The 26,746-nt window shown below is 39.8% G+C and overlaps 2 protein-coding genes across 2 annotated transcripts; both read right to left on the bottom strand.

Moving 5' to 3' along the window:
* Positions 1-115: 115 nt before the first annotated feature.
* zswim7 (zinc finger, SWIM-type containing 7) lies at positions 116-24,729 on the bottom strand. Its single transcript, XM_060862786.1, has 6 exons — positions 24,414-24,729; positions 24,251-24,329; positions 19,262-19,283; positions 18,220-18,322; positions 3,333-3,437; positions 116-1,103 (listed from the first exon to the last, which is right to left on the bottom strand). Exons 2-6 carry the CDS (start codon positions 24,324-24,326, stop codon positions 987-989), a joined length of 423 nt encoding a protein of 140 aa, XP_060718769.1. The 5' UTR covers positions 24,327-24,329; positions 24,414-24,729; the 3' UTR covers positions 116-986.
* A 719-nt stretch (positions 24,730-25,448) lies between these two features.
* On the bottom strand, positions 25,449-26,282 carry nanos2 (nanos homolog 2). The gene has a single exon (XM_060862785.1). It carries the CDS (start codon positions 26,008-26,010, stop codon positions 25,555-25,557), a length of 456 nt encoding a protein of 151 aa, XP_060718768.1. The 5' UTR covers positions 26,011-26,282; the 3' UTR covers positions 25,449-25,554.
* Positions 26,283-26,746: the final 464 nt, after the last annotated feature.

The following is a 26,746-nucleotide window of genomic DNA, read 5'->3' as shown; positions in this document are numbered from 1 at the left end:
TAAATATATAGTTAAAAAAAAAAAAGTATATCTTTGATCATTTCTTTTCTAAGCTTTTATCTGTTTTGGTTAAGGAGTTTGTATTTTACCCATAATGCCTTTCGACTACCTGCTGACAGCGGCGCCGGGGACTTGCGTAACCGCAGCTAAAAATGTGCAAAGGTCTGTGTGTCCTGGTGGGATTTGCTCAAACAAACACTCGCATTCCTGCGGACAAAGATTTCAAAGAAGGGGACTGTAAATGAAGTAAAAACATCAAACTAAAATGTGTTTGTTAAAGAATCCAGGAACTGCTGCTAATTAACGTCTCTTAAAATCTCCAGATCCTACACGCATACAAACCGACTGAGTAAAAGTTCCTGAGGAAAAAGAAAAAAGGCAGAAAGCACAAAATCAAAGGCTTAAAATAGCAAAATTTGACGCCGAGAACTGAAAGAAGAGACGACTTTTCTGTAAACGCTCTCAGTGAACAGATTCTTTGGCCACTGATTAAATAATTTTACTCACTTCCTGTCTGGCTCTGAGGTACAAAAGTCTCAGGACAACATTACATAGAGCAGCAAAAACAACAAAGTTTTTATTCCAAAATAAAAATTTGGGATACGGATTTAAAAAAAGAAATAAATAAAAATATTTGGTTTGATATTTTACAACAAATATCTATATCTATATATAATCAGAATTGCCATTAAGACAAACTCCTAGCATATTAGTGTAATGTAGTATTTTACAAACGGTGCTGAAATGTTAGGAATTTTAGGAAGCAGAAAACCAAACACAAGCCGTTAGAGCCAGGATATGTACAGCTCTGAGTTCAGGAGAAAAGTCTACTGCTAAAAAAAAAGGGTGATATGTAAAATATGTAAATTCCAGCCATGGTGCTTCCTTCGTTCTCTTCATGCAAATTGTGGCTCTAGTCCTCACCCCACCTGCTCTATTCATGCACCCTGGTTGCACGCTGGCTCGCTGAATGAGGAATCCTGCTTTTATGGATGGTTCTCAGCTTTTCCGGAGAGGATGAGGGTCATGTGCTGATCTGAGACCTGCTCCTGCTGGCACAAGCCCATGGCCTGGCACAAGCAGGCTGCCAAGATGTGCTTACACTGAAAGAGAAACGTCGGTTAGAGAACACACTGCAAACAAAAACAAGTGAAAGCTATTCTATTTTAAAGAGTCCTTTAAAAAAGAAACTGTATTGTTAGTTTCCTAGGAGTTTTTATTTAGCTTTGCTAGAGAGATATTAGCTCATGCTTAGTGATATTAGCATGAGACCAATTTTATTTGAATGTACTAATTGTATGTGATTTCGTACGTCGTGAACGAAGCTCGACGTTGACGCTTGTTCTGAAACGAGGGCATTGCTACAACTCTAGAGCACCTTTAACGCTACTATTCTTTCATTGTTTCTGCCATGGCCGGGTTTCCGTAGTTTACATAATTCTTTTTAGAGAAATAAGTCAGAGACAGCACCCGAGGCCACATCTAATGGGTAATAAAATACGGCTTCTTCGAGCGGTTACGACACTCGACTCCTTCTGCCTTTGTTTTCAAAGAGTCCAAAAACTCAGGAAGCAAACCCCTCTAAACTCGATGCTCAGCAACGTAAAGCGATCTTTTCCTGCGAGGCAGAAACGAAGAATATAACGGAGTTAGCGATCTACTTTAGCAGTTTATAATCAGCGTGCGTGTTGCTGTAAGGCTGGCGTTACAATGTAAGAAATTTCATATTCCAATTTGGTTTTCTTAGGACTCAGGAAGTGTGAGTTGATTTATTGTAGCTCGGGAAAATATACCAGATACACCAGATGAAGTCTCAGCGGTGTAACGAGAGCGTGTCGACAAAACAAGATGTGCCCGTGCTTTCGTGCTCCAGAGCCAATCCGGCGAGTGTGTAGCCTCAGATTACTAGAGTTGGTCTACTGCTGATGTTTCTCATCCACCTTAATGTTTGCTGACTTGAGTTGCTGCAGCCTTCCTGTCAATCCAAACCGGTCTGGCTGTTCTCCTCTGACCTCAAGGTGTTTCTATTCTGTGTAAACGCTAGAGAAAATCCCAGGAGCATCAACCGAGCACCTAGATCAAGTTTTTCCTCCATTCTGGTGTTTGATTTTCTCTTGTCTCGTGTCTGTATGACTTGTATGCATCATGCTGCTGCCGTGAGTTTGGATAAACAGAAATCTCACGTATGTTCAGGTGTGTAGCTGTTCCTAATAAAGTGGCAAGTGAGAGCAGAAAAGCATGGTTAATGTGTTGACGTGGAACCCAAAGAGTCGTGTTAGAGAAAATCCTCTATCATAAATCTGGAGAGAAACGCTTCGCCTCCACCAGCTATTATACCACAGTCCAGCTGTGTGTGTTGCATCTGTTGGGACCACTGAAGCCTGCTTCCCACACACACAGACACACACACACACACACCAGACAGGCCTGATGAGAATTTCAGACTGAGCATTTCTCTTTTTGGGACTTGTTTTGTTTTCAGTTCGGGTCAAAAAGTCAGGAAGAAGTGGGTGTCGTGTAAATTCGTCACACATAATACCAGTTTTAGCACAAAGCACTTTTTGCTTCAGCTTTATGCAAATATAGAAAGCAGCGATCATCTGTTTATTGCATTCTGGCTTGAGGCTGGAACAGTGAACATGCTCTTTTTGCACTGGTGTTCTCACACAGACTGCCTAATTTTAGCCCGTGGCTCTCTCAGGGACTTCTCAGGTCAGGCTGATGAAAATGTTGTTCTGCGGTGAAAGACATGGAGATACTACCCTTGAATCCAGGCCTCATGATCAAAGCAAATAATTCCAGAAAACAGCAGAAAGTAAACAAGAGCATCATCCGAGCGACCTCGGGTGGGAAGTCAGGGACAGACTTTTGGGGAAAAAAGTAGGGGTTGGGGGACTTGGACCTCTCTGTAGTGCCTTAAGCGCATTCTTTCTGAATAAAAATTCTAATTTGTCTACATTTATTAATTCTTTGCGTTAACTGAACCGTGTCGTCCGTTAAATAATGTCAGTCGCAAAACATGCACAACATCTGGGCTAAACAACAAACAAGACGAGTTTGTACTTTCGAATCTGAGACAAAATCTCCATTATTCGAGAAACGACATTCATTCATTTTCTTTCCTTTTTGAAAAAATAAAAATAAAAAAATCCGATTTATTTCCACCGAATTTGATATTTTATTCAAACTGGCCTCGGTAATAAGCTGCTGATTTCTAATGACTGATTGTTGAGCTGCTTATGAACACAGTTCCTGATCTTTGACCTTGTGTGGCTTCTACGTGTGTAAAAGGACGTAAGGGAAGTAGAAACACAGTGAAATACGTAACTCACCAGCAGACTTTCATTTCTCCTAAGCACAGAGAACGAGAAGGCTGGACAGGGGCAATAATGACACGACGTGTAGCAAGTGTACATGCGTCCTGATCCTCCCTCTACCTATTGGAGACAGAAATGACAGAGGTTTGCTGAACTGAAAGATAAAATGGTAAAACGGTAAGTAGAATCCTACTGGATTTATTACAGACATGAATTCAGAGAAGCTCATCACTGACTAATGTTGATTAGTACCATAACACGTCCACCTCCAGGTTTCACAGCTGGTATGAGGTTCTTTAGCTGAAATGCTGTACTTGGTTTACACAGTTATGGTGTCTAAATAATGGAATTTTAGACTCATCTGTCCAAAGCACATTACTCCAGAAGTCTTTGTGTGAAGCCTTTTGTCTCTGTGTTCTTTCACAAACTTCAGTCTTGACTTGAGTCATGTTTTTCTTAGACAGCAAACTTTTCCTCCTTCACACCTCACATTATAATTAAAGTTGTCAGTCTCTTACTGACTGTAAATTCATGCACGTTGACATCAACTGTAGCAAGAGCTTGCAGTAGGTCCCGTGATGATATTTTAGGGTTTTTGAAGACTTCTTTAAGCATCTTGCGGTCTGCTCTTGGGGTGAATTTGCTCGGATGTCCTGACATGGCCGTTGGTGTTGGCAGTTGCTTTAAATCTTCTCCACTTGTAAATGATTTTCCGGACAGTGGAACGGCTGATTACAAATACTTTTGAGATTATATATATATATATATATATATATATATATATATATATATATATCTCCCTCACCTCACCAGCCTCATCAAGCATCAACAATCTTCTTTCTTCAATTATGGTGATATCTCTCACTTCAACAATAAAGAGCAAACCAAACTAAATATCTGAGGTTTAATTCAAGCCTCCTTCAAAATGCTCCGTAACAACGTTCTAATAATTTACACCTGATGTGATGCGAATATAGGTCATTTTATCCAATTTAAGTACAAAAAAAAAACAAAACGTGATGGTTTCCTTGCTTTTTCACAAGAAATAATAATCATTTAAAAAAAGACACTTTTCTTCAGTTTTATTTTGTTTGTTATAATCACTCGAATCTTCCACTATTTGAATCTGTACATATGTTTAACTATAAAAAAACAAAAAACCACAGGCTTTCATGGAGTGTCCTAATTTTTTCACATGAATAGAGAAGAGAGATAAGACTATGTAGTGTATGTCGATTGTTATCTGGTTCCCAAGAACACCGAGTCCCAGTGAAACACATACCAACAATAAACCTGTTCTTATTCACAGCCTGTCAGAACAAAAGCCCTTCAGCACTTTTTGAGAGTTTGGTGTGTGTGTGTGTGTGTGTGTGTGTGTGTGTGTGTGTGTGTGTGTGTGTGTGTGTGTTTGTGTGAGTGATACACTGTACACACTTCCCTAGTTCACTCAGGGAAGCACGGCAGCTGATCAAATACGTCTAAAGACGCAAACTCACGCTTGTCCCTCGAGGCTCATAATTCAGCAATGATGGAAAAACATCATGCATAATGTTGCATCGACGCTAAACGTGTTTCAAATAAAAAGATGATGTGTCAGTAGCAGGACCGTAAAGCAAATACAGGCAAACAGGACATAAAATACTACATAATTGCATAAAATGACGCCGTCGTCAATGTAAAATAAGATCTGGAATGGAGAACAGGCCGACAACGCCGCCTCGTTTCCACATCATTTTGTCAACAAAACCTCTAGATGACCCAACCATGCTTTTAAGCTCACAGAGCTGGAAAAAAACACCAAAGCACTGACGGATGGTTGGGCTTTTAAATTGCACAAAATTTGCGCTTGGGGGAAAAAGGAAAAACTCTTCATAGCTGTGAAAATACAATAACATAAGCCATAAACTCCAACGCAATCAACGCCAAATGAAGGTCCAGTACTGAGCAAGAGGCTTGCTTTAATAAATTATTAATCAACAGCAGCTGCAAAGCAAGTGCTGCTCCGACACGAACACACTCCATTATCCAGCCGAACACCAGCAAGTCCACTAGCCGTGCTAAATTACCTCCTCCTCCTCCAAAAAAAAAAACCCTCCACTCTGTCAAAAGCAACACTTCGTTGTAGGTGATTCACTAGTGGAGTAATTGGAATTGTGGAGAGGGCAAAGTCGTCAATCATACGTGACTGATGGAGGTGATAAACCAGGGATGGCTGTTAACTGGAAGTCGTTTCATGGTCAGCAAAGCACAAAGATTTAATACGAAGTCCACCGAAGTCTACCTTCCCATCCAACTCCTTTATTTCACACAAAGAAATCCCACAACATCCACAACATCAATTCTACTTTTCTGTTTCGGTTTATTGGTACCACAGGATTCTTCAATGAATTCTCGATTCTGATTGGTCAGAATTGGTCAAGCAGAAAAAATGTACAGATGATATGGTGAAGTTGTAGAATTGTTTGGAAGGAGTCTCCAGTGTTAGTTACTATCCTAGTTTCACGTGTCACACACGCTGTACTGTATACTACTGGTTTCCATGGTAATAATATTTATGAGTAGGCGGAGTTCGTATTAAATTCACCGTTTTGAAGGAGAAGAGGTGTGTGCTGTTTTTTCCCAAATCATGTACTGTCTTTGTGTAAAATAAACCTTTTATCAACTCTGTCATGTCTCTGGACTCTGGCCACGCCCACTAGTCACCAACGCTCAGTGTAACTCGAGTCTCCGGCTCTCATTGAAAAACGATCTCCGGTCGACACAAGAGTATGCCGGTCTGAGTTAAACCACTGATCAAAAGCCAATCAGGACATGAATCTGAAATGACTGACAGCTGCGTAGTTCAGTTTTAAACTCTCACAGCAATCCCTTCCCTTACACTCGAGACTCCTGCGTACATCAGGAATCAGCGTTCACTTTTCTCGCTTGGCAAGTGGGCAGTGGTGTAAAGTTTGTACTGTTTTCAGTTTGGTTTCACTGCATGGTCTGGAGCGCGTTAACACACAATCTAGTAATAAACAACAGCTTGTGTGTTTTAATGGTTTATAGTAAGATTTAATGTTGTACAAGTGACAAGTTCCTGTTCTCATTAATGTTACAGATTAATCTCTCCTTGTCTTTCTCTCTGTGTGTGTCTCTCTTTCTCTGTGTCTCTCTCTCGGTGTCTCTCTGTCTCTGTCTGTCTCTCTCCGTCTCTGTGTCTCACTGTCTGTCTCTCTCTCTCTGTGTCGGTCTCTCCCTCTCTCTCCCACTGTGTCTCTCTCTCCCTCTCTCTGTGTCTCTCTGTCTGTCTCTCTCTCTCTCTGTGTCTGTCTCTCCCTCTCTCTCCCTCTCTGTGTCTGTCTCTCCCTCTCTCTCCCACTGTGTGTCTCTCTCCCTCTCTCTGTGTCTCTCTGTCTGTCTCTCTCTCTGTGTCTGTCTCTCCCTCTCTCTCCCTCTCTGTGTCTGTCTCTCCCTCTCTGTGTCTGTCTCTCCCTCTCTCTCCCACTGTGTCTCTCTCCCTCTCTCTGTGTCTCTCTGCCTGTCTCTCTCTCTCTGTGTCTCTCTCTCTCTCTGTGTCTGTCTCTACCGCTCTCTCTCTCTCTCTCTCTCTCTCTCTCTCTCTCTCTCTCTCCCCCTCTCTCTCTCACATATCCTACAACTGAGATTCTTTCCATAAACGGTGCCACCTACCAAAATAAAAAAACTTCATCACATCAATAATTGTAATTGATGTGAATGAACAAATAAAATAAAAGAACAAATTTTTAAATGTTACCTATGAGTTTAGAAGGAACATGTGCCGCACAGGTCCCTGTGAACGAGCTACTATTTACCTGTGGTTCATGTTAGAAAGAACTAAAATTGGCGCCATGCTGTTATGCAAACATAACGCACGCCTTCTGACCAATAAGATGCAAACATTTAACCACCAGTGGTAAACATGCTATAAAAATACAATTTGTTTATTGTGCATTAATAAATGAAACACTCATCATAGGCAAATCACTACAGTATAACCAGAGAAAGCCGTCGCTGCTGCCGTCGCTTCACCAACACACAGAATTTTCAGATAACCCCAAGGCCTGTGAAGTGTTTGCAATGTGTGGTACATAATGTGTGGAAAGTACATGGTTCAAGAACTAAAAGCATTTTTCTGTGTGACTAAAACACACAAAGTCCATTAAAGTTTAACTTTTTTTATTTTTTTAATCAATAACAAGCCACTAATTTATTTGAAACCTAGTTTAGTTTTGGATTGAAAACTTTTGCAAAATTAAATTCCGCATTGCGACTTTAGCATATACGTAGTTAATTACTTGCACTTATGTAAGTATGCAAGTATATTAAAAAAAAGTATTCTTAATGAGGTAATTATATGTCTGTAAGAATGTAAGTATGCACAGAGATACAAAAGGAAATAATTCTTCATGTACTTACATGTACGTACTTATAGGTAAGAACGTGTGAATTAAAGTACAAATGCATTTCATTGTACACTTTTATACTTCTAAGTATTTAAGCACACGAGTAGCTAGTATGTGTAAAGAATAAACAAAATTGGCTATGAATTATAAATTTGTAAATAGTAAGTAGCTAAAAAAGTGCAGGTTTAGTCATGATCTTATAAACTTATAGTACTTTAAGTATGCAAGAGGTGTAACTGTATACTTAGCTAAGGGCTTACTATATACTTCGAAGTTATATAGTTCTTCGAAGTTCGAAGAAGAAAGAATGCGAGTGTATTAAAATATAAATACTTTGTCACTTTTATACTTGTAAGTAATTAAGTATGCAAGTAGGTATGAAACTATATAGATTTGCAAGTAGCTCTAAAAGTGTATACTTCGTTATATACTTTGTTACATCATTATTAGCAAGAAAGAATTCAAGTATAAATACGTTTCGTTATTCACTTCTACACTGGTAAAGTATTTATGTAACTAAAGTACTTGTATACATGCAAAATTTTATAAAAGAATACACATAGATGTGTTACTATATTTTTGTACATTTACGGCATTTAGCAGACACCCTTATCCAGAGTGACTTACAACTGAGCAACTGAGGGTTAAGTGGCAGCCTGGTGCACCTGGGGTTCGAACCCATGACCTTCCGATCAGTAGCCCAACACCTTAACCACTGAGCTACCACAACCCGTAAGATATTTGTAAGAATACAAGTAGCTATAGAAGTGTACACTTATATTAATACTTACACTTCAGTTATACACTTATATACGCCTGTAAGTATGCAAGTGTACAAATAGATACAGATACTCTAAGAGTTATGATAGTTTGACTTACGACGACAAAATTGTTAAAGTATTTTAAATTTCACGCGGCAGGCAATCGTGGCAGCGTGTGGTACGATATGTTAAGCGCCCACATTGTCACCTTGTCAGCTGCCTCACCTCAGTCTCATCATCTGACAACTAAGTTAATGTAGCTATCAACAACCTAACGTTGTTCAAGTATGCAGAGCTCAGACAGAATCTTGGTGAGTACTGTACGATGCGATACTTTAATGTGTGTATGACACGTAGCTTTAGCGATTACATTTTAAGTTTACCATTAGTGTTAAAGGTCTTAAAGCAGATAGGATTATTTACTAAACAAGCTTTCTATTAGACTGCATTAGCTAAATGTACTTTCATTTGAATTAATAACACCTCACACTATACAACGCCACACTGATCAGCATTCTTTAAGACTCCTGGGTAGACTAGGTCATGGCTTGACTTGCGATGTTTCTTTGTAACGACACGTCTCTTTTGTAACTCAGGACTACAGTAGCTGTATTTAGATCGTTTTAGCTAAACTTTATATACTTGAGTGTTTACGTGTGAAGTTAAGTATATATACCGCATAATAGTGTACAGTTAGTTCCGTATTATCTAAGTAACTAGAAAACTATTTAAACTGGTCCTTAATAAATAAAGTCCCTAAAGTAGAAGTGTGCTAAAGTACACACAAAGTGCTAAACCCCCCGTATTACACTAAACCTTTGTGTCTGACTGTAGACGTTCCAGTTTCTCTTTATCATGAACTTATTTTCTTACCCCCGCATGCCCCATGGTCTTTTATTCATAAAACATATCACAAAGTACCAGTGTTAAAACTTCATGTATACATGGTGATAAGCAAGATTTTGTTTCTTTCACTTTTCAGTCTACACAACCAGCAATTCGCCACTATAACAGGTTTTGTGCCAAGATGTCATCTTGCTAAACCGCTACCCCACATTACACCCTTCCTGTTTCAGTGTGCAGAAATGTTTCCAGCCCTGACAGTAGTTTTTAAAATAGCTCGCTGTGAGGAGCTATGTAAGAATTTATGAAAGCGAAAAAAAGGAAAGATTGAATTGTTAATATCTGAAGTGTCAATAACTCATGCAGTAACCAGTGGCACTAAAGTTTACATTTACAGCATTTAGCAGACGCCCTTATCCAGAGCGACTTACATTTTTTATCTCATTTTTATACAACTGAGCAATTGAAGGTTAAGGGCCTTGCTCAGGGGCCCAACAGTGGCAGCTTAGTGGATGAAGGAATCAAAATCACGACCTTCCGTTTGGTAGCCCAACACCTTAACCACTAGGCTACCTCATCCACATAAAGTCTATAATATTGGCATGCCTGTTTAACAAGGTTTAAGGTTTCATGAACACACAAACTCATCAGCCGCATTCACTTTATCCATACATTACTCGTCTATCGATATTTTTTGTGAGCATGCTAACTTATCCACCACAGTGAAGAAAAAATCCCTACTACAGTGGGGGCTTTAATCATAAAGGTTCCCTGTAACCGCTTCTAACCACAAACACACACTTGTCTTGGCGTCGGTCCAGCAGCTACGAGGGGATTCCACATGAATCTCACTGTGATAAAAACATGCTCTGGGCCTGAACTTGGCTTTAGCTCGGCCATGCAGAAATACTCTGTGCCCTCATGGGAACCTCTTTTTTTAAAGAGGGGACTCCAGCAAATCAACCTTATAGAAGAGCGATAAATAATCCATCATCATCAGACAGCGCAGTGCAAATGCCCTGATGGTCCTCATGGGAGTGTCTCGCTGTGGGTCTGTGGGAAGTTGGAGGACTTACACAGCAGGGATTCAGCCAGGCTGCTATAAGGGACGGGACTGTGATGATCCCTGAGTCTCTCCAAACCAAATGAATCAGCTTTTTTCACTACCATATAATTGGAAATGTGGAAAATTTCACCCTCCATAAACATGTTATTGGCCCCATCTAGCATTTCCTTTCCCTGCGTACTGAGCATGCTCTTTACGTCAGCAAACAAGACTAACGGACGTGAGGCAACGCAGAGACGACGTCAGTGCAGACAGGCCTGTATAGAAGGAAGCGTTTTTTTATGAGGAACAAGACGCCCGAATATTCGCTCGCTTTATTTGTTCTCATTTGCAGCTCGAAACAATGAAAACGACAACGATTTCAGCCAGAACACAATCAACTCCGACCACAGCCAGAGAGAGAGAAAAGTAAAGGGGGGGATGATGGAAAGGGGGCAGAGAGAGAGAGAGAGAGAGAGAGAGAGAGAGAGAGAGAGAGAGAGAGAGAGAGAGAGAGAGAGAGAGAGAGAGAGAGAGAGAGAGAGAGAGAGAGAGAGAGAGAGAGAGAGAGAGAGAGAGAGAGAGAGAGAGTGAGAGATTGAAAGGGGCAGAGAGAGAGAGAGAGAGAGAGAGAGAGAGAGAGAGAGAGAGAGAGAGAGAGAGAGAGAGAGAGAAAGATGGAAAGGGGCAGAGAGAGAAAGAGAGAGAGAGAGAGAGAGAGGGAGAGAGAGAGAGGGAGGGAGAGAGAGAAAGATGGAAAGGGGGAGAGAGAGAGAGAGAGAGAGAATGATGGAAAGGGGGCAGAGAGAGAGAGAGAGAGAGAGAGAGAGAGAGAATGATGGAAAGGGGGCAGAGAGAGAGAGAGAGAGAGAGAGAGAGAGAGAGAGAGAGAGAGAATGATGGAAAGGGGGCAGAGAGAGAGAGAGATGGAGATGGTAACGGGGGGCAGAGAGAGTGAGAGAGATGAAAAGGGGGGATGTCTGCTGATAAACTGATCTAGTCATCTCTCTCATTTGTTATCTGATTATTAGTTATTATACGAAAAATTACCAAATTTGTAAAATGCACAAACACCTGCCACACAAACAGGACCTTCAGAAACGTTCTCCTGCTTTCACTCAGAGCAAATACTCCACAGGTATATATGATAGGACATATACAGGTATACATGGAGATGTTTATCGTAAAGCTTACACTAGAGTGTTGAGTACGAAGCTAAGCACTTTACACCACATTAAAGAAAACAAAAAGCAACAGAAATGACCAGGACCTGATTCCTTTATGTGATGAAACAAAGCTGAAATAAAAAAATAATAATAAAAATAAGCATTAGGGAAAAAGCTTTAAAGGGGATGAATGTGCAAATAAAATAAAATGAAGTAACTAAATAAAATAAGGTCTTGTTCATGGAAGAGCCAAACTGAACTCGAGGAAGTTTACCATTTAAACGAGTCGAGGTTTGTCAAATCTCAAGAGAAGTGAAGTAACAGTACTTGAAAAGATGGGATCTGGTGTGTGTGTGTGTGTGTGTGTGTGTGTGTGTGTGTGTGTGTGTGTGAACTTCACAGGACATTTCTTTCACTCAGCTGCAGTGACCCTGGTGCTTCCTCATCCTGTGTACTTTGTATAGTGAGCATCACAGCACGGCCACTCGGGACAAAATCAGACCGCAGGCGAGTTCAGATTATTACCACATGAGCAGAACTGAACTTACACGTGATAGATACCATGCATGGTATACCATGGTAGCACATGCTAGTATACTCATCATCATCATCATCATCATCATGATCATCATCGTTTCCCGATTCTCACAACTCAAACTTTGGCATTTAAACTGTATAATTTTTGTCGTTGTTTTGTGAGAGAGATAAAGAGATTAAGAGAGAGAGAGAAAGAGAGAGAATGAAAGTGAGGATGCCAGACATCAGGCAAATAGTACAGTATCGGCAAGCGTGGTTCTTAAAAATGAATGCAAGGTGCTGTGAATTTACACACACACACACACACACACACGCACACAGGGGTATATGTTAAGGTTGGAGCAGTATAGAGCAATTCACTCTGGCGAGCACTGAGCACTGGGGCATTTCCTTTAGCATCACTCACTGTTATCTATCTGTTCACGAGTCAAGTAAGAGTTTTAAAAAATAAAAATCAAAAATACAGTCATATATAATCTCTTGTCAGTATTTGCACTGATGGTTTGGACAGTATTCAGAGCTCTTTAGGGTTGTACATAATACCGTGCTTTAGACTTCATTAAAAATATATGATTTTTAGTGGTTGTTTTTTTTTTTTTTTTACAGCCACTTTTTTTTACAGCCATTATTCTTCTCATAACTGAGAGAGTAAATACACTCACGACTGTCAGGTTCTAAACACGTACAGCAGTAAATTCTTATGGCCTTCACCAAGCTGTATCAGCTGTATTAAAAAATAAAATCACCTGAAGAAGGAATTCACATTTGCCTTTGCTGTCAAATTTAATAAGATAGTAAGGAAATAAGCAAATAAAAGAGAGAGAGAGAGAGAGAGAGAGAGAGAGAGAGAGAGAGAGATAAGGGATTTACTGTTTAAATCGTAGCTAGTGAGAACAGGAAATAACTTGAGGTTTAATATTAAATCAAAGTTGAAAATTATGTTATTCATTAATAAATAATTAAGTGAATAAAGTAAACTTTGTCCTGGTTGCCACACTATAATCACGCCTGTCTTGATCACTATCGTGTCCCTGTTTAAAGAGCGGTATGTTTTCTCCTCACCGTTTCTTTAGCAGACGACGGTGTAACAAGGCACCTCATTATTCGGCTGAAAAGATCAGCACAGAAGCTGAAAGCAGCCAGTGTGACAAACACCAGGTATTATCTGCCAGAAGCCAAAGGCCAGCTAATTCATTAGTGTCAGGGAGCTAACAGACTTAAATGATGTGCTGCTGCCGGTTAGAGACGCTCGCCATTATATGGGAAACTGAGGAAGGTCTTTAAAGACCGATGCCGAGGAAAGATTTTGGAGCATTAAAGCTCAGCACGTGACCTTATTTTCCACATGCTTTTCCTCACGTCCGCAGCCAGATCCGGTACTGCTAATAGGAAGCAGTTCCTGAATCAGTTGAATTTGGATTCATTTATTCCTTACTAGGAGTCGGGTGAAATACGGCTTTCCTGCTCCAAGCGGTTTAACGAGGAGGACGGGCTCGTGGGATCACGGCTTCCTCTGCAATTCTGACCTGATGTCTGATTGAAGGAAGATAAAGTGTGTATTTTTAGGGTTCGTGAAAATCTGTAAATATAAAAAAATAAAAAGGTCCAAACTAGACATCGAGATTTCTTCAGAAATGTAACACAAAGCAGAGAAACGTTTACTATCCTGAATATTTTGAATCTGGAATAGAATTTGTGTAAAAGGTTACAGATAAGTCATATCTCTTACACTGAAGTACACGTTCAAACGTCACTCAGATTGACTAGATTAAATGTGGTTTGTGAAGTTATTTTTATACACCAAGTATTAAGAAAGAGGGGAACGGTGGCTTAGTGGTTAGCATGTTCGCCTCACACCTCCAGGGTTGGGGGTTCGATTCCCACCTCCGCCTTGTGTGTGTGGAGTTTGCATGTTCTCCTGTTGCAAGTTTAATGTTTACTTTATGGGGGTTTTTACACCTGGTCACTTCATGCGTTTTCTGTGATCAGATATCTATCCGATGGTAAAAAGGCCAGGTCTAAATGCCCTCCGAAATTTTTTTCAAGACGGATATAAATCCGATCGCTCAAACCACTTTTGGTCTGGGACGCATTTCAGATGAAACTGGACAGGTGTAAATGAATGTGGTTGTTCAAGCCACATACGTCAGCACTACACTCCTCCCAAACGGAAGTACGTCACTCGCAGGTGATTCACGAGTCGTGCATCGCTGTTAAGTAAATGCTGTTTTTTGTAGCATAACCGTCGTAACAAGTTTTTTTCGTCTTCTTTTTGATTGCATGCTGAAAACCGCATACACCAAAGCGTGTTCCAATTCAATTGCCCCGGAAATGAGGTAAAATATATTTGCATTTTGGGCGGGAGTAGAAAGATCGGATTGATATCAGATTCGCCGAGACGCATTTATGTGGCCTTATGTAAATGGAACAGTTTTAACAAATCAGATAGCTATCGGATCAGAGACAACACATGAAGTGACCAGGTGTAAAAAGGCCCTAAGACTGCAGTGAATGTCGCCTGTTGCTACAGGGCAGGATATTTCAGAAAAACTTCAGAAAAACCAAAATAATAATAATAATAATAATAATAATAATAATAATAATAAGTTTCTTTCATCATACCCAAACAAAGTGACATCTATTAAAGGGACGTGTGACTAGCTTCGTTTTCTCGCCGACGTCCAGTCTAATCAACTATAATCAACACTCAACCAAAACCCGCCTCAGCCTCTAATTTCCACATTCATGTGAAGGACGGAGTGATATAAAGGGTACAGGCAGAGGGCACTGGGGACGCAATGAGATTGGGACGTGGGCACAGCTGCATGCCTGCCGAGGGGCAGCTTGTTATAAGGCTCACTGATCCTCATACAGGATGACAAGTGAAATGAGATATTAATGAAATCTCTTCCCCTCGGAGACTGAGACATGAGGGAGGAGGAGAAGCAGACCTGAATGAGAGGAAACGTGTTATCTGGCTCCCTAAAAATATTCTATTATTCTGGGCGAAAGGGACTAAATATAAATACCGTTGGATACAATGTGGGTCGCGTACGCGCTCGTCTATTTATCAGCACGCATGCTGCGAAAAGTGCAAAAGCCAAAAGCACGTTTTAATTCTCGCGCCAGAGTCTGAACGAGTTCTTGAAACGTGTGTGTTGAATACCCTCACAGGGTGCATGCAGATGTCGGAGTGTGAGATACACCAGTGCAAAGAGCTGAATAAACACATTTACTACCGAGAGCTAATGTGTGAAAGCACCACTGTTTCCACCTTATACACCTGCTCCTAATCGAGTTCAAGTGATGGACAACTAATGCAAGCGATTTGAGTTGGAAAGCAGTGAAATACTGTGACACTGTGTGCATGAGCACAGACAATAACACCAGATCTGTGTCACAGGAAACATTATAGGTCAAAGGAAATATCGAGACCCACACACACACACGCATTCCTTTTAAATGCACTTTGACAATTATTAAGGTCACTGTATATATTAAATATATATTAGACTGTATATTAAGAACTGCACAAGACCTAATCATGTGCTTATTACCACAGTAGTGGCCTCTGCCCTATAATATTGTAAGATCGGCGAGCTTTAGGGAATCGCTATGCATTTTGGATGAGCGGAAATAAAGGACGTATGTGTCCTTTATGTGTCCTCTGTATCAGTTCAGGAAAGGTCACACAAGCACCGCCTCTTTCCCAGGTTTCTCAGTGTAGTGTGATGAAATGTGTGAAAATCAGCAGTGACGTTAAAACCGCGTGAGGAGAAACCTTTAGTGATGTCTGCGGATTAAATCCACTGTAAATCTTTACCGTTTGTGCAAAGCAGGTTTCAGACAACTGAAAACTGAACCGCTGGACGGAGACCCCGGAGCAGACCCAGGACCTTCTGGAGAGACGAAATCTCACAGCTGGCTTGGGAACGTCTCGAAATTAATTTCCTGAATTAAAAATTTACTGGGACTTTAACTCTGTTAATATACACTCGGTCCTACTGCTTTGAAAGGCAAATCCGTGCTGTTTATTACTGTATGTTTAATTCAAATCGAACGGCGGAAGGCTAATATTTAGCTAAGCCTCTCAAACTGAGCTTAAAGCACACGCCCTTTAATTAAACGACTAGCTGGTCTGAGCTAGAGCGAGATGATTTGACTTCAGTATGATCATTTACAAACTCATACAATATACAAATAAGATTCTCCTTATCTCACTGCAACGGTTAACAAATCATTACTCACTTGGGTCCGTGATCAGATTAGTACCAAGTTCAAATGGCAGCAGATTTATTTTTGGGATGTGGTTGAAATTCGGTTCTTACTGGTTAGAACAGTGCGTCAGTAAGACCTTTCTATTACCGTCCAGAGTCAGGAAATATAATCTCCAGAATATAACCTTATAGTCTGCTATATGTGACGGACATATGTATAGCGGGGCCATCTGGTCAACTCAAAATGGCAACTCTCGGTTTACTGATAGTTATCTTTCGTTAAAAGATGCTGAATTTGTCCTGGAGGGACATCGCTCGTCATTCTGCCTTTGTTTATGGCTCCATTCCAGTTTTAATCCTGCTAGATTTCCCCCAGACGGGGATGTGTTGAACCGAGTGTGGTTTTTATCTCGTCTACGTCTGGTCGTTATTTAGTTAGCCTTTTAACATAGGAGCCTCGGTGTGACGCTCAGTGGAACAGAAAGACAGAGACGGCTAAGTTCTCTCACTGAGATCCGTCTCCTGAGAGGTTTAACACAAGGTCTGAACACTGAGAATTCAATCATGACCCGTCCTAAGGAGCTAATTAAACACTAGTTCTGCAACTTTAAAATGAAAATGGAATTTTAAGGGGGTCCAAATTTGCCAAAATTGCTCCCTTTTATTTCATCAAATACAAAGTAAATGTGCATCAAAATTCGAGCAGGGGAGCTTCAGGATTTACCTACGTCTGTATATCAACCTTATAAACTGCAGGCAGATTATTTAGTTACGTGAAAAATATAGAACAGGGACAAATATTGATGAATAAAATAAACACATCTAGTGATGATAAATGTTCACAATGAAACATCTGTTACTGGCTCTGAAGAAGAAGAAGAAGAAGAAGAAGAAGAAGAAGAAGAAGAAGAAGAAGAAGAAGGATCATGTGACTCTTGACACACGTTCAGGTTTCACACTCCGTTAACACGTCCCACAGCCTCTGACATGGACGAAATACTACTCACGATGAGTTTAAAGTGCACGCTGAAACTCTTCGCCAGGGTGTATCACTGGATTTTTCTATGATTAATCACAGAATTTCAAAGAACTTCGAAGGTTAGAACATTTGCTCAGTGACAGGGTTCGGATTTGGAGCCAACCGAAGGAACGTCTGGAAAAAAAGCGCTCTCGTTTTGGCCGATGAGTAAAGCTTCAGTTTTATGATGAACAAAGAGATTAGATCATTGCTTTCCTTCTAACAGCCCTTTTTTCACATATATTGTCTTTTTTATTATTTAAAAGTCCACCAGTGGGCGTTTAGGGGAAATTTGTCTCACTGACCACTGAATGCCAGCACAATGGAGCATGTAGGGTGGAAAAAAATAGTGGATGGAGAGGGTTTTATGAACCATTGTGGTCTAAGTGATAATCATGGGGAAGAAGAGATGACACACACACACACACACACACACAAAACAAACACAGTCTCAGTCTCATCCGGCTTGGGTCTAAGGCAAAATAAACTGGTGTAGTGGGAGACGGGCCAGTAAAGGATCAAAACATAGGATGGGCCATAAAAAGTAATGATAAATTACAAAAAAAAAAATAAAAAATAAAAATCGACATAAAATTCATTAAATAAAATGAAAACAATAAAATAAAACCAATAAAAAGCTTTTAAATGTTTGTGTATATAAAAGGTTTCCAATCATTAAAATGCAACTACTAAATAGAAAAAAAAAAGTTTGGGAAAAAATGGCTAGGAATAAATCTATTTATTCATAAAAGGCATATTTCATTCAAACGAATAAATCAAATGTAATTCATTTTCATTTCGTGTACACTATTGAAACCTATTGTAAGCACTATAAGCATTTTTTATGTCTATGGGTAAAGGCAAGGGGAGAAAAAAGCAGTTCCGTGCAGACTATGAAGGATTTTGTACCTGGAACACAACTCGGCCACTGGGCGAGGACAAGCGCGTTACAGCTCGCCGATCCACCAGGTCTAACGCCTGCAGCGTGCAGGAGCCAAATATAAACCTCAGCCTGACAGAGAGAAATACAGAGATACACATACAGACAAAGTAAACAAATACACATGACATCACTAATTAAAAAAAAGAAACATGATCATGATATTTTTAACTACAGGAGAAATGTTGTACAGTGCAGGGCCGAATGGTAAGGTTCCTATTATCCTCAAACCTTATTCAGAAACGGAATCAAGTTACGAGCAAACGTGAAGTGCTAGAAAATAGCAGTGTCTGAGATTTGCATTGTAGTGGTTTTACAGTCAGACGCGGTTAGGAAAAGCTGCATTCTGAGTAGAAAAAACCTCGGCATATAAATGGGAACGTCATTCATCTCTGATCATCTGAGCACAAGGTATGTTTTAGCAAACGTGACTAGTACGATAAAATAAGGAATTCACTTTCATTATAAACAATGTGCTGTAGAAAAAAAAAAGGGAGTATGCTCTGATATTAATGAGGTCGTCTTTTCTTTCCATTAGGGATAACGACTCGGTTGATCCAACCACAAACCAGTGCCAGTCTGAGATAAGAGCCTGGAGGACTTTTACTGTGGTAGAAAGACGGCTCTCCCAAACCACAAAGATTTGCCCATTTGTGCACCTTCGGTCTCTTACCCACCACAAAAAGCCACGCAATAACTGCTAGAGGTAATCATGATGTTTGTCCGCCTTAATGTTCCCTTTGGTGCTGCTAGATGATGGCTGCTGTGGATTCTTGGGGTTGCTTTTATTCAGAAAATAACATTTGGCCATCGATGCTGGAAAATAAGCAGCCTTGGGGGAAAAAAAAAGCCCTCGATTTTTTGGGAATAATACTGAGACAACTGCAGATAAGATCATGTTCATGTTCAGTGGAATCAAATTAGTGTGGTCGTGATCCCAAAAACGGCCATAATTACATCGTTTATATGGTCAAGAAAAGAAGATAAACTGCAACGCGAATAAATACTCACGCTATTAGGAGCTCATCAGGGACTAGAAGGGAAAAAAGAAAAGAGAATAAAATGAGCAAAAGAGTACATTCAGGTTTAAAAACCCATGAGGATGAAAAAACAAGTGAGTGAATGTTCTGTAAGTGGAAACGCCTTGCTGATAGGAGAGGGTTCTGAGGAACAGGACAGGAAGGACATACAGTAGTAACTCAGTAAGTGCAGACGGTCTGCAGGCTGAAACACCTCTCAGACTCTAGAGTTTATACAGTAACTAAGGTGAGAAAAAACAAAAACCTCCTGTGGGCTGAAAGACTGTTAATGTGAGAGATTCAACCAGGAGGAGAATCACCAGACTGGTCTGAGCTGACAGGAAGTCTTTAGTAACTCAAATGGTCACAAGTGTGGGGAAGAGAAAAGCATCTCAGAACACACAGCAAACAAACCTTGATGTGGATGATCTACAACAGCAGAAGACCACATCAATTTCCACTTCTATCAGCCAAGACCAGGAGTTTGAGGCTCTTGAAACCTGACTTGGTCTGCTGTTGTAGCTCCTTCTATCTCGATTGGAGTCCGAGTTCCTGCTGAAGTGAAGCAGCGCCAGTGAATGATGCTACCACCACCAGGCTTCACTGTGAGGATGATGATTCTTAGGGTTATCAGGTGTCTTGTTTTAGTGCCGACTAAAACAAGACTTTAACTAAGTTCTACCTTGGTCTCATCAGACCACAGTTTGCCACATGGCTTGGGGTGATTTTTTTAAGCAAGGTTGAATGTTTTATTTCTACATGAGAAAGGGCTTGTCTTGCCACCCCTACCCCACCGCCCAGACGTGTGAAGAACACGACACGTTTGTTGTCGTTTGTGGGTTCGTGTCTTGACATCCTCTCTGATGAGTTTTCTTCTTTCCTTCTTGGTAACAGTCATTAAAATGTCACCTTTAAAAGAATAAAGCGTTAACACATCAGTGTAGGACGGCAGCTGGGAGCAGCGGACAGCGAAGTTCATATAAAAAAACAAACCGGCTAAAAGACAGGAAACCCCGAGGCCTTCTGAGATGTTTGCGTGCGCGCTGTATGTCTTGTCACACGCTCGTCTCCGTACACGTGATCTGTTTTAACACATGTTCCCTGCAGCTACATGATTATTTGGTTTTCAGCTCTAAAATCGCATCATGGTCTGTCTGACTGCTGTGATTAGTCTTTGCAGCCTGTATGAGTGTATAAGCAATAGGACCTTTTGTTGTTAGTTACGTTGATCCTTGTGTGTCACATATAGTGTGTGCATCTAGACACTTGTATCCAAAAGCAAATTGTCTGCAAGCTTGTGGACGTCTGCATTTAAACACGTTCCTCATTCCAAATGTTTTGTAAGCCCTCGAGTGTTCTTCATCTCAACCGCAACATCTCGAATCTCTCTGAAACCTGACGTAGGAAGCAACATGACAAGTTCAGCCTGTCACAATATTTGACACCCAGCTGTGGGAACAGATTGCTTTCTCACACTTTCAGGAAAAAAAGGTAATGAACTGTTTCCTTCCTTGTTGCTGGGTTGGTGCTCGTAAAGGAACGTTTTTTCTTCCTCCTGTTAAAAACTGAATATCGGGTATTGATCTCCTTCCTGAACCCTTGCACATAAATCTTCAAGTTAACATCTTCAACTTCGACCAGAATGAATTTAAATGATAAATCTAAAACGTTTAACAGTCACCAAGTATTCAAAAGCCAATGTGGAGAACATCGATAATAGTGGTACTAGTGGGATTCCTCCCTAGCTTCATCTCAACATAAAAAGAGTGATGCAGCCGCGCTTTATTGTTTTAGTCTGTCTGGCTCTCTCTTTTCAAACGGATCAGTTTTAACTTCAATGCTAAAAAAATCAACATCATGACAATGACAGTTTCTGCGTCCAATATTTCTATTTTAATATTTTCATGTGTGTTCGAGTTAAAGCAGAAAGGCTGTATGGACGAGTTAAACATGAAAGCTCCAAGTTTCCAAAGTTAGACGAAGTCAACGGTGAAATCAACGAATGCGGTCTGTTCGGTTTATGCAGCAAGATTTAAGTAAAAGGACTAAATAATATGTAACGATAAAATTTACAGTGGCTTCAGAATTGAAACAAAAACAAAAAAGCAAAGCACGCTTGATGTACGTTATTTGTTCTCCATTTTCTAGAAGGAAAGTTCAAAACGTTCCTGTGTTTCTTTGGAGTTAATTAAGAGAAGATTCACCTCCATCTCGCTCAGACCAAAGTGCCAAAACTTCCAAACTCATTAATATGAATCAGGGTGAACTTTTGGTTTATCTGCCTTTTACAGGTTAGTATTAAAAGTCAAGCTTTACGTCACCTCAGTGCATACAGCCTGAGTTCTAGAGAGAAGAATACACTGGTGTGGTGTTGCTCCGTTTATACAGCTGTCCATTTTTAGTAATAGCTTTCTGCTTGGGTTGTATTCCGTCTCACTAATGCTTGGCTAAATACTATTATCAAAAAAAATGAACAGCGCGAGATCAAATCAGCAAGCTGTAACCTCAACCTCATTTTCTGTTTCGGAGCACATCATTATCATTCACGCTATTCTTCCACCCACAATAAAAGGTTGCATGGAAAATATTCGCTTCTGATTGACTGAAAGTTCAGCACTTGTGATCATTTCTTTCAGACCACAGCACTGCTGTATTCGCAAATCTGATTCGTCAAGTGTTGAGTAAAATGCAGTGCAAGAAAAATCACCTTAGAGCATTCTCTTAATAACTGATGTAACCATGGCAACAAGTATAATCAAAAGTTTAGTTTGTATTTATACTTCACCATCCATCACTGCGCTGACAACGTCTTATTTCCTGTTACAAACGTTATGTAGATGAATCTCACAGGGTGCTGTACAGTGTACAGTTTGTCTGTTTGGTTTTATTTAGATTAATGGATCGTCCAAAAACACAAATCAACCAGGGATGAGGGATTTTGATTGCAATTTGATTGTCATTGCAATGTGTCACCATCTTGTGTCACCTTTAGAAATTGCAAGATATATATATTTTCGTTTCTTTTTTTTTTTTTTTTTTTTGCTTAATTATAATTTTAAACAATATTAACTGCTTTACAGACGTCGCAGGTCAAGTGATTTCACTCTGCCGTTAGCTAGTTAGCTAGCAATGGGCGTGGTGTTTGTTAGGTGACAATAATCAACACCTAGAAGCCAAACAAACTTAAGAATTCAAAAGCATATTTACATAATATGATTTTATACCCCAGTGCTGTAAAATACTTCAATCTGATCTGGTCAGAAGGCCCTGACTAATATTCTACACGTCACAGTGTTTCAAGCATTATTACTATGTTGAAAAATGAAATCGCTTAGTAAAAAAAACATTAGTAAGTAATAACTTCTGTGTAATTATACATACAATATTAGATATTGTATTTTTTTATACTCCTCATTCTCTACACATATTGTGCCTTACATACATTTGCACTATTTATGTGTATTTATGTGTATTTATATACCTTACTGTCTTACATTCTGCCTAATATGTCACATATATATATATATATATATATATATTTTTTTTTTTAGTGGACTTGTTTATTCAGCTTGCACATTTTTTAAATGAATGCCATAACTTTATAACCTTCTACTTGTTCCTTTACAACAGTGTCTGCACTTTCTTTTTCAATGCTGTAGCCTTAGAACCATTTACTTGTACTTTTCAATAATGTGATCTCTGCACTGCTATAGCCTTTATATATATATACAGTATATAAAAAAATATTTATATATATATATATATATATATATATATATATATATATATATATATATATATATAAAGGCTATAGCAATGTATATACGTATATACGTATATATATACACAAATTACATGCTGTACATATGTTTACATATACATCGTATACATGTTTATATATACAGTACTGTGCAAAAGTGATTTGATTTAGATTTTTCTTTTGTCTGCTCACTTTGCATTTTGTAAATTGACAGAAATAAACACTCATTATTTATATTTCTGAAAGCATTCTTTGTTTACATCATTTTTCCACACCTGATTAAAACTTTTGCACAGTACTATATATATTACATGCTGTACATATGCTACATATTTATCTGCACTTGTCAATTTGCACAGTTGCTACTCTTTGCACTTGTGGTAGATGCCAAACTGCATTTTGTTGCCGTGAACCTGTACTATGCAATGACGATAAAGTTCTATCGTTCTATCTATCTATCTATCTATATAAAGTACCCCACATCCACGGTCACTGGTGTCTTCTGAAAGCTACTGATGAGAACTTAACAGTTAAATTATCTATAAATTTGTACGTCTGTATCTCAAACAGTACACCATGCATATATACACTCTCTCACTCTCACTCATTTTCTACTCCTTCTCCGAACTACCTCGGGTCACGGGGAGCCTGTGCCTATCTCAGGCGTCATCGGGCATCAAGGCAGGATACACCCTGGACGGAGTGCCACCTCATCGCAGGGCACACACACTCTCATTCACTCACGCAATCACACACTACGGACAATTTTTCCAGAGATGCCAATCAACCTACCATGCATGTCTTTGGACCGGGGGAGGAAACCGGAGTACCCGGAGGAAACCCCCGAGGCACAGGGAGAACATGCAAACTCCACACACACAAGGTGGAGGCGGGAATCGAACCCCGACCCTGGAGGTGTGAGGCGAACGTGTTAACCACTAAGCCACCACCCCCCCCATTTATATAAAAATCAAATGATCAAATCAATCAATAATGTAAATTATTATATATAAATAAATAAATATATTAAATATATTAAATGTACATATGTATATATATAAATATATATATAAAAAAGATGGACATTATAAAGGCATTAAATCTAACTACAACCCTATAAAAGGTATCCAGGTGCTGGACTTTAATAAATGTGCCCAGGTTATGTTTCCTTGCTGCTATACAGCCTTATGTATGTTGTGTACACAATGTCATGTCACTCACTCTCGGACTTCTCTGAATATGTCTTCTGAAGGTCTTTCAGTAGCTGTTCAGCGACAGCAGGCAAACATGAAGCCATATTCTGATGAGACAATGTCATATGTATCATAAAATTAGGTTTATTTCTAAAATGTCAGCTATAAAACATGTCACTAAAGATCTTTACCTTGAAATAACAACCGCTTTCTCTTCTGAGTAGAGGAACCTAATACGTGTCCTGATCGGATATCTAGTCTACTAGTTGTAGTGTACACTTCGCGATTCTAGTGGGATGTACCAAGTGTTCCAATATAGTGATTAAGGAGCGATTTGGGATCGAGCCTTACGAGCAGAATGCTAGTTAGCAAGTAAACGGTGATGTTAACTGTATTTAAACGATTTACTGCTGCAAATAAACTAAATTTAAACACCGGTTATTGGTTCAAATATATATATATAACGTACAAATGTAAGTATTAGTATAAAGGACACAAGTTTTCCCGCGTCACGAAACAAACATTGATCAAGAGGAAACGGAAGTGGAAAGGAGAGGAAGAAGAATTATGGGTATTGTAGTCCAATCGTTTTGTTTTGTTTGCGATTTTAATCAGTCAATTAAATATTTTTCATATATTTACGTCAGCCACTTTGAGTGTTTAATAATACAATGTGTTTAATAATCGCCTGAGATTAAGCTGTTTTATTGAAGTAAACGTGGAGTGTTACAGACATTGTGACAATCGTTGGGAAACGGCGCCATCTTGTGGGCATGTTTAAAACTGCTGAAACTATTAAAATGGTTAAAGCGTTATTTTTCCCTTGGGGATGTTATTGAAAAATGCTATAAGGTTATAATTATAAACAGGTTACACTTTAGATAAATAACAGCACAGTTTTTCTTCATCTGAAGCATTTATTGAAAAAAATGTACAAAAACACCATGTTATACAAAATATACAAAAATGTTAGAAAATAAATAAATAAATAAATAAAAATAGGAAAAAGCAGCATAATAAAAATAAGGTTTTGTGTACAGTCTAATTGCAGTACAAACCTTTTTAATATTTATTTATAAATAAACAAAACACAAATTTCAACTTTTTCCTAACTTTTAAAGATTTATAAGCACAATAATAATCATTAAAAAAAACTATTATACAATTTGTCCTTTACAAACTCTTTATAAAAAACAGCTTAAAAGTGAAATGTTTGTCGTGTTAAAATAAACTAAGTCACGTTTACACGTTGAACGCGGAACCGGTTTGAACAGAAACCTCGTTAATGAACGTCCTACACTTCAGGTAGCTCGAGCCGACGGGGCGGTGACGTCAGAGCGGTGCGCGCGCGCGCGAGGGGCAGTAGTGACGTGTGTGCGCGGTGTCCCCGGTGGCTCCGCAGATCGGACACACGTAGTTCCTCAGCACGGGACAGAGCACCCGCCCGGTGCGCGCTTTCAGCCGGTGGCTCGTGTAGATCTCTGCGCTTTCTCCGTTCTGCTTGCAGAAGCCACACACGCTTTTCTCTGTGTTTTGCACAGATCCCTGGCTTTCTGGAGACCGACGTCCGCTGGAAGATCCCGGGGTGACATCAGGGCACCAGGGCGGCTCCTCGGACCCGGTCCACGAGTCACGTGATGAAGACTGGAGCCGCTGGACGTCTCCTGCGCGTGCCAGACGCGTCACCATGGCTCTGAGCCCCAGATAATCATGCCACATGAAGAAGTCCCTAGTGGGGCTGTTGTTGTTGTTGTTGTTGTTGTCTCGGGCTCCGGGGTCTTTCTGCATGGCTGTAACACCGAACAAGTGGAACGTCACGAGCCGCGCGCGCGCTCTGTATTTATACACGCGACCTTGCAACACTGTAACGCTGTAGATGACTTTAATTCGCACCTGTCTCGCGCGCACACACAGAAAACACACTTTCGACTCATTAAAATTAATGCCACAACTTTTTTTTATGGCCTTTTAACCTTCCTCCTGTTTGTCAACTGTTTTTACATAATGCACAGATGGGAGTAAAATCTGATGCCCTGATGCTCATCAGTATTATTCCTTCTACAAATATGATGACAGGAAGAAAATGTAAACAACAACAACAACAATAATAATAATAATAATCAATAATAATAATAATAGTAAAGTTGCCCACTATCTCGTGCACTTTTTATGCAGTATGCGTCACTCATCTAACGCACGTGCATCCATGCATCCTTTTTTTTTTTTTTTGTTTACGTGCACAATGGCCTTAGACAGAGAAGGTAAAAAGACAGAGAAGGTCCCCATCAGGTCAGACTGTCTGATCATATGGCGCCATCAGTCCTCAGACTCGGTGTCTGCGAAGCGCAAAACAACAACATTGTATCACATGTCAAATAAAGCCGGATTCACCTTTATGTTCACGTGTAAAACCGGGGGCGGGGTTAGTTAGTATCGTGTAATTTATCATTGTATAGATTCGCGTGCAAAATATATAGAGATGCACATAATAATCTACATCTATTGGGTGTTGACAAAGTTATGT

Source organism: Tachysurus vachellii, chromosome 26 (genome assembly GCF_030014155.1).
Source record: "Tachysurus vachellii isolate PV-2020 chromosome 26, HZAU_Pvac_v1, whole genome shotgun sequence".
In the NCBI taxonomy this organism is placed as follows: domain Eukaryota; kingdom Metazoa; phylum Chordata; class Actinopteri; order Siluriformes; family Bagridae; genus Tachysurus; species Tachysurus vachellii.
This window is presented reverse-complemented; position numbering and strand designations above follow the sequence as displayed.

Bases quoted from the DNA above. Each gene is read 5' to 3' on its own strand.
- nanos2 (XM_060862785.1), bottom strand. From the start codon at position 26,010: ATGCAGAAAGACCCCGGAGCCCGAGACAACAACAACAACAACAACAAC.
- zswim7 (XM_060862786.1), bottom strand. From the start codon at position 24,326: ATGGCTTCATGTTTGCCTGCTGTCGCTGAACAGCTACTGAAAGACCTT. The intron at 19,284-24,250 runs GTGAGTGACATG...TTTCCCTTCTAG, and splicing joins ATATTCAGAGAAGTCCGAGA to TCCCTGATGAGCTCCTAATA. The intron at 18,323-19,261 runs GTGAGTATTTAT...TCTCTCTGTCAG, and splicing joins CCTGATGAGCTCCTAATAGC to GCTGAGGTTTATATTTGGCT.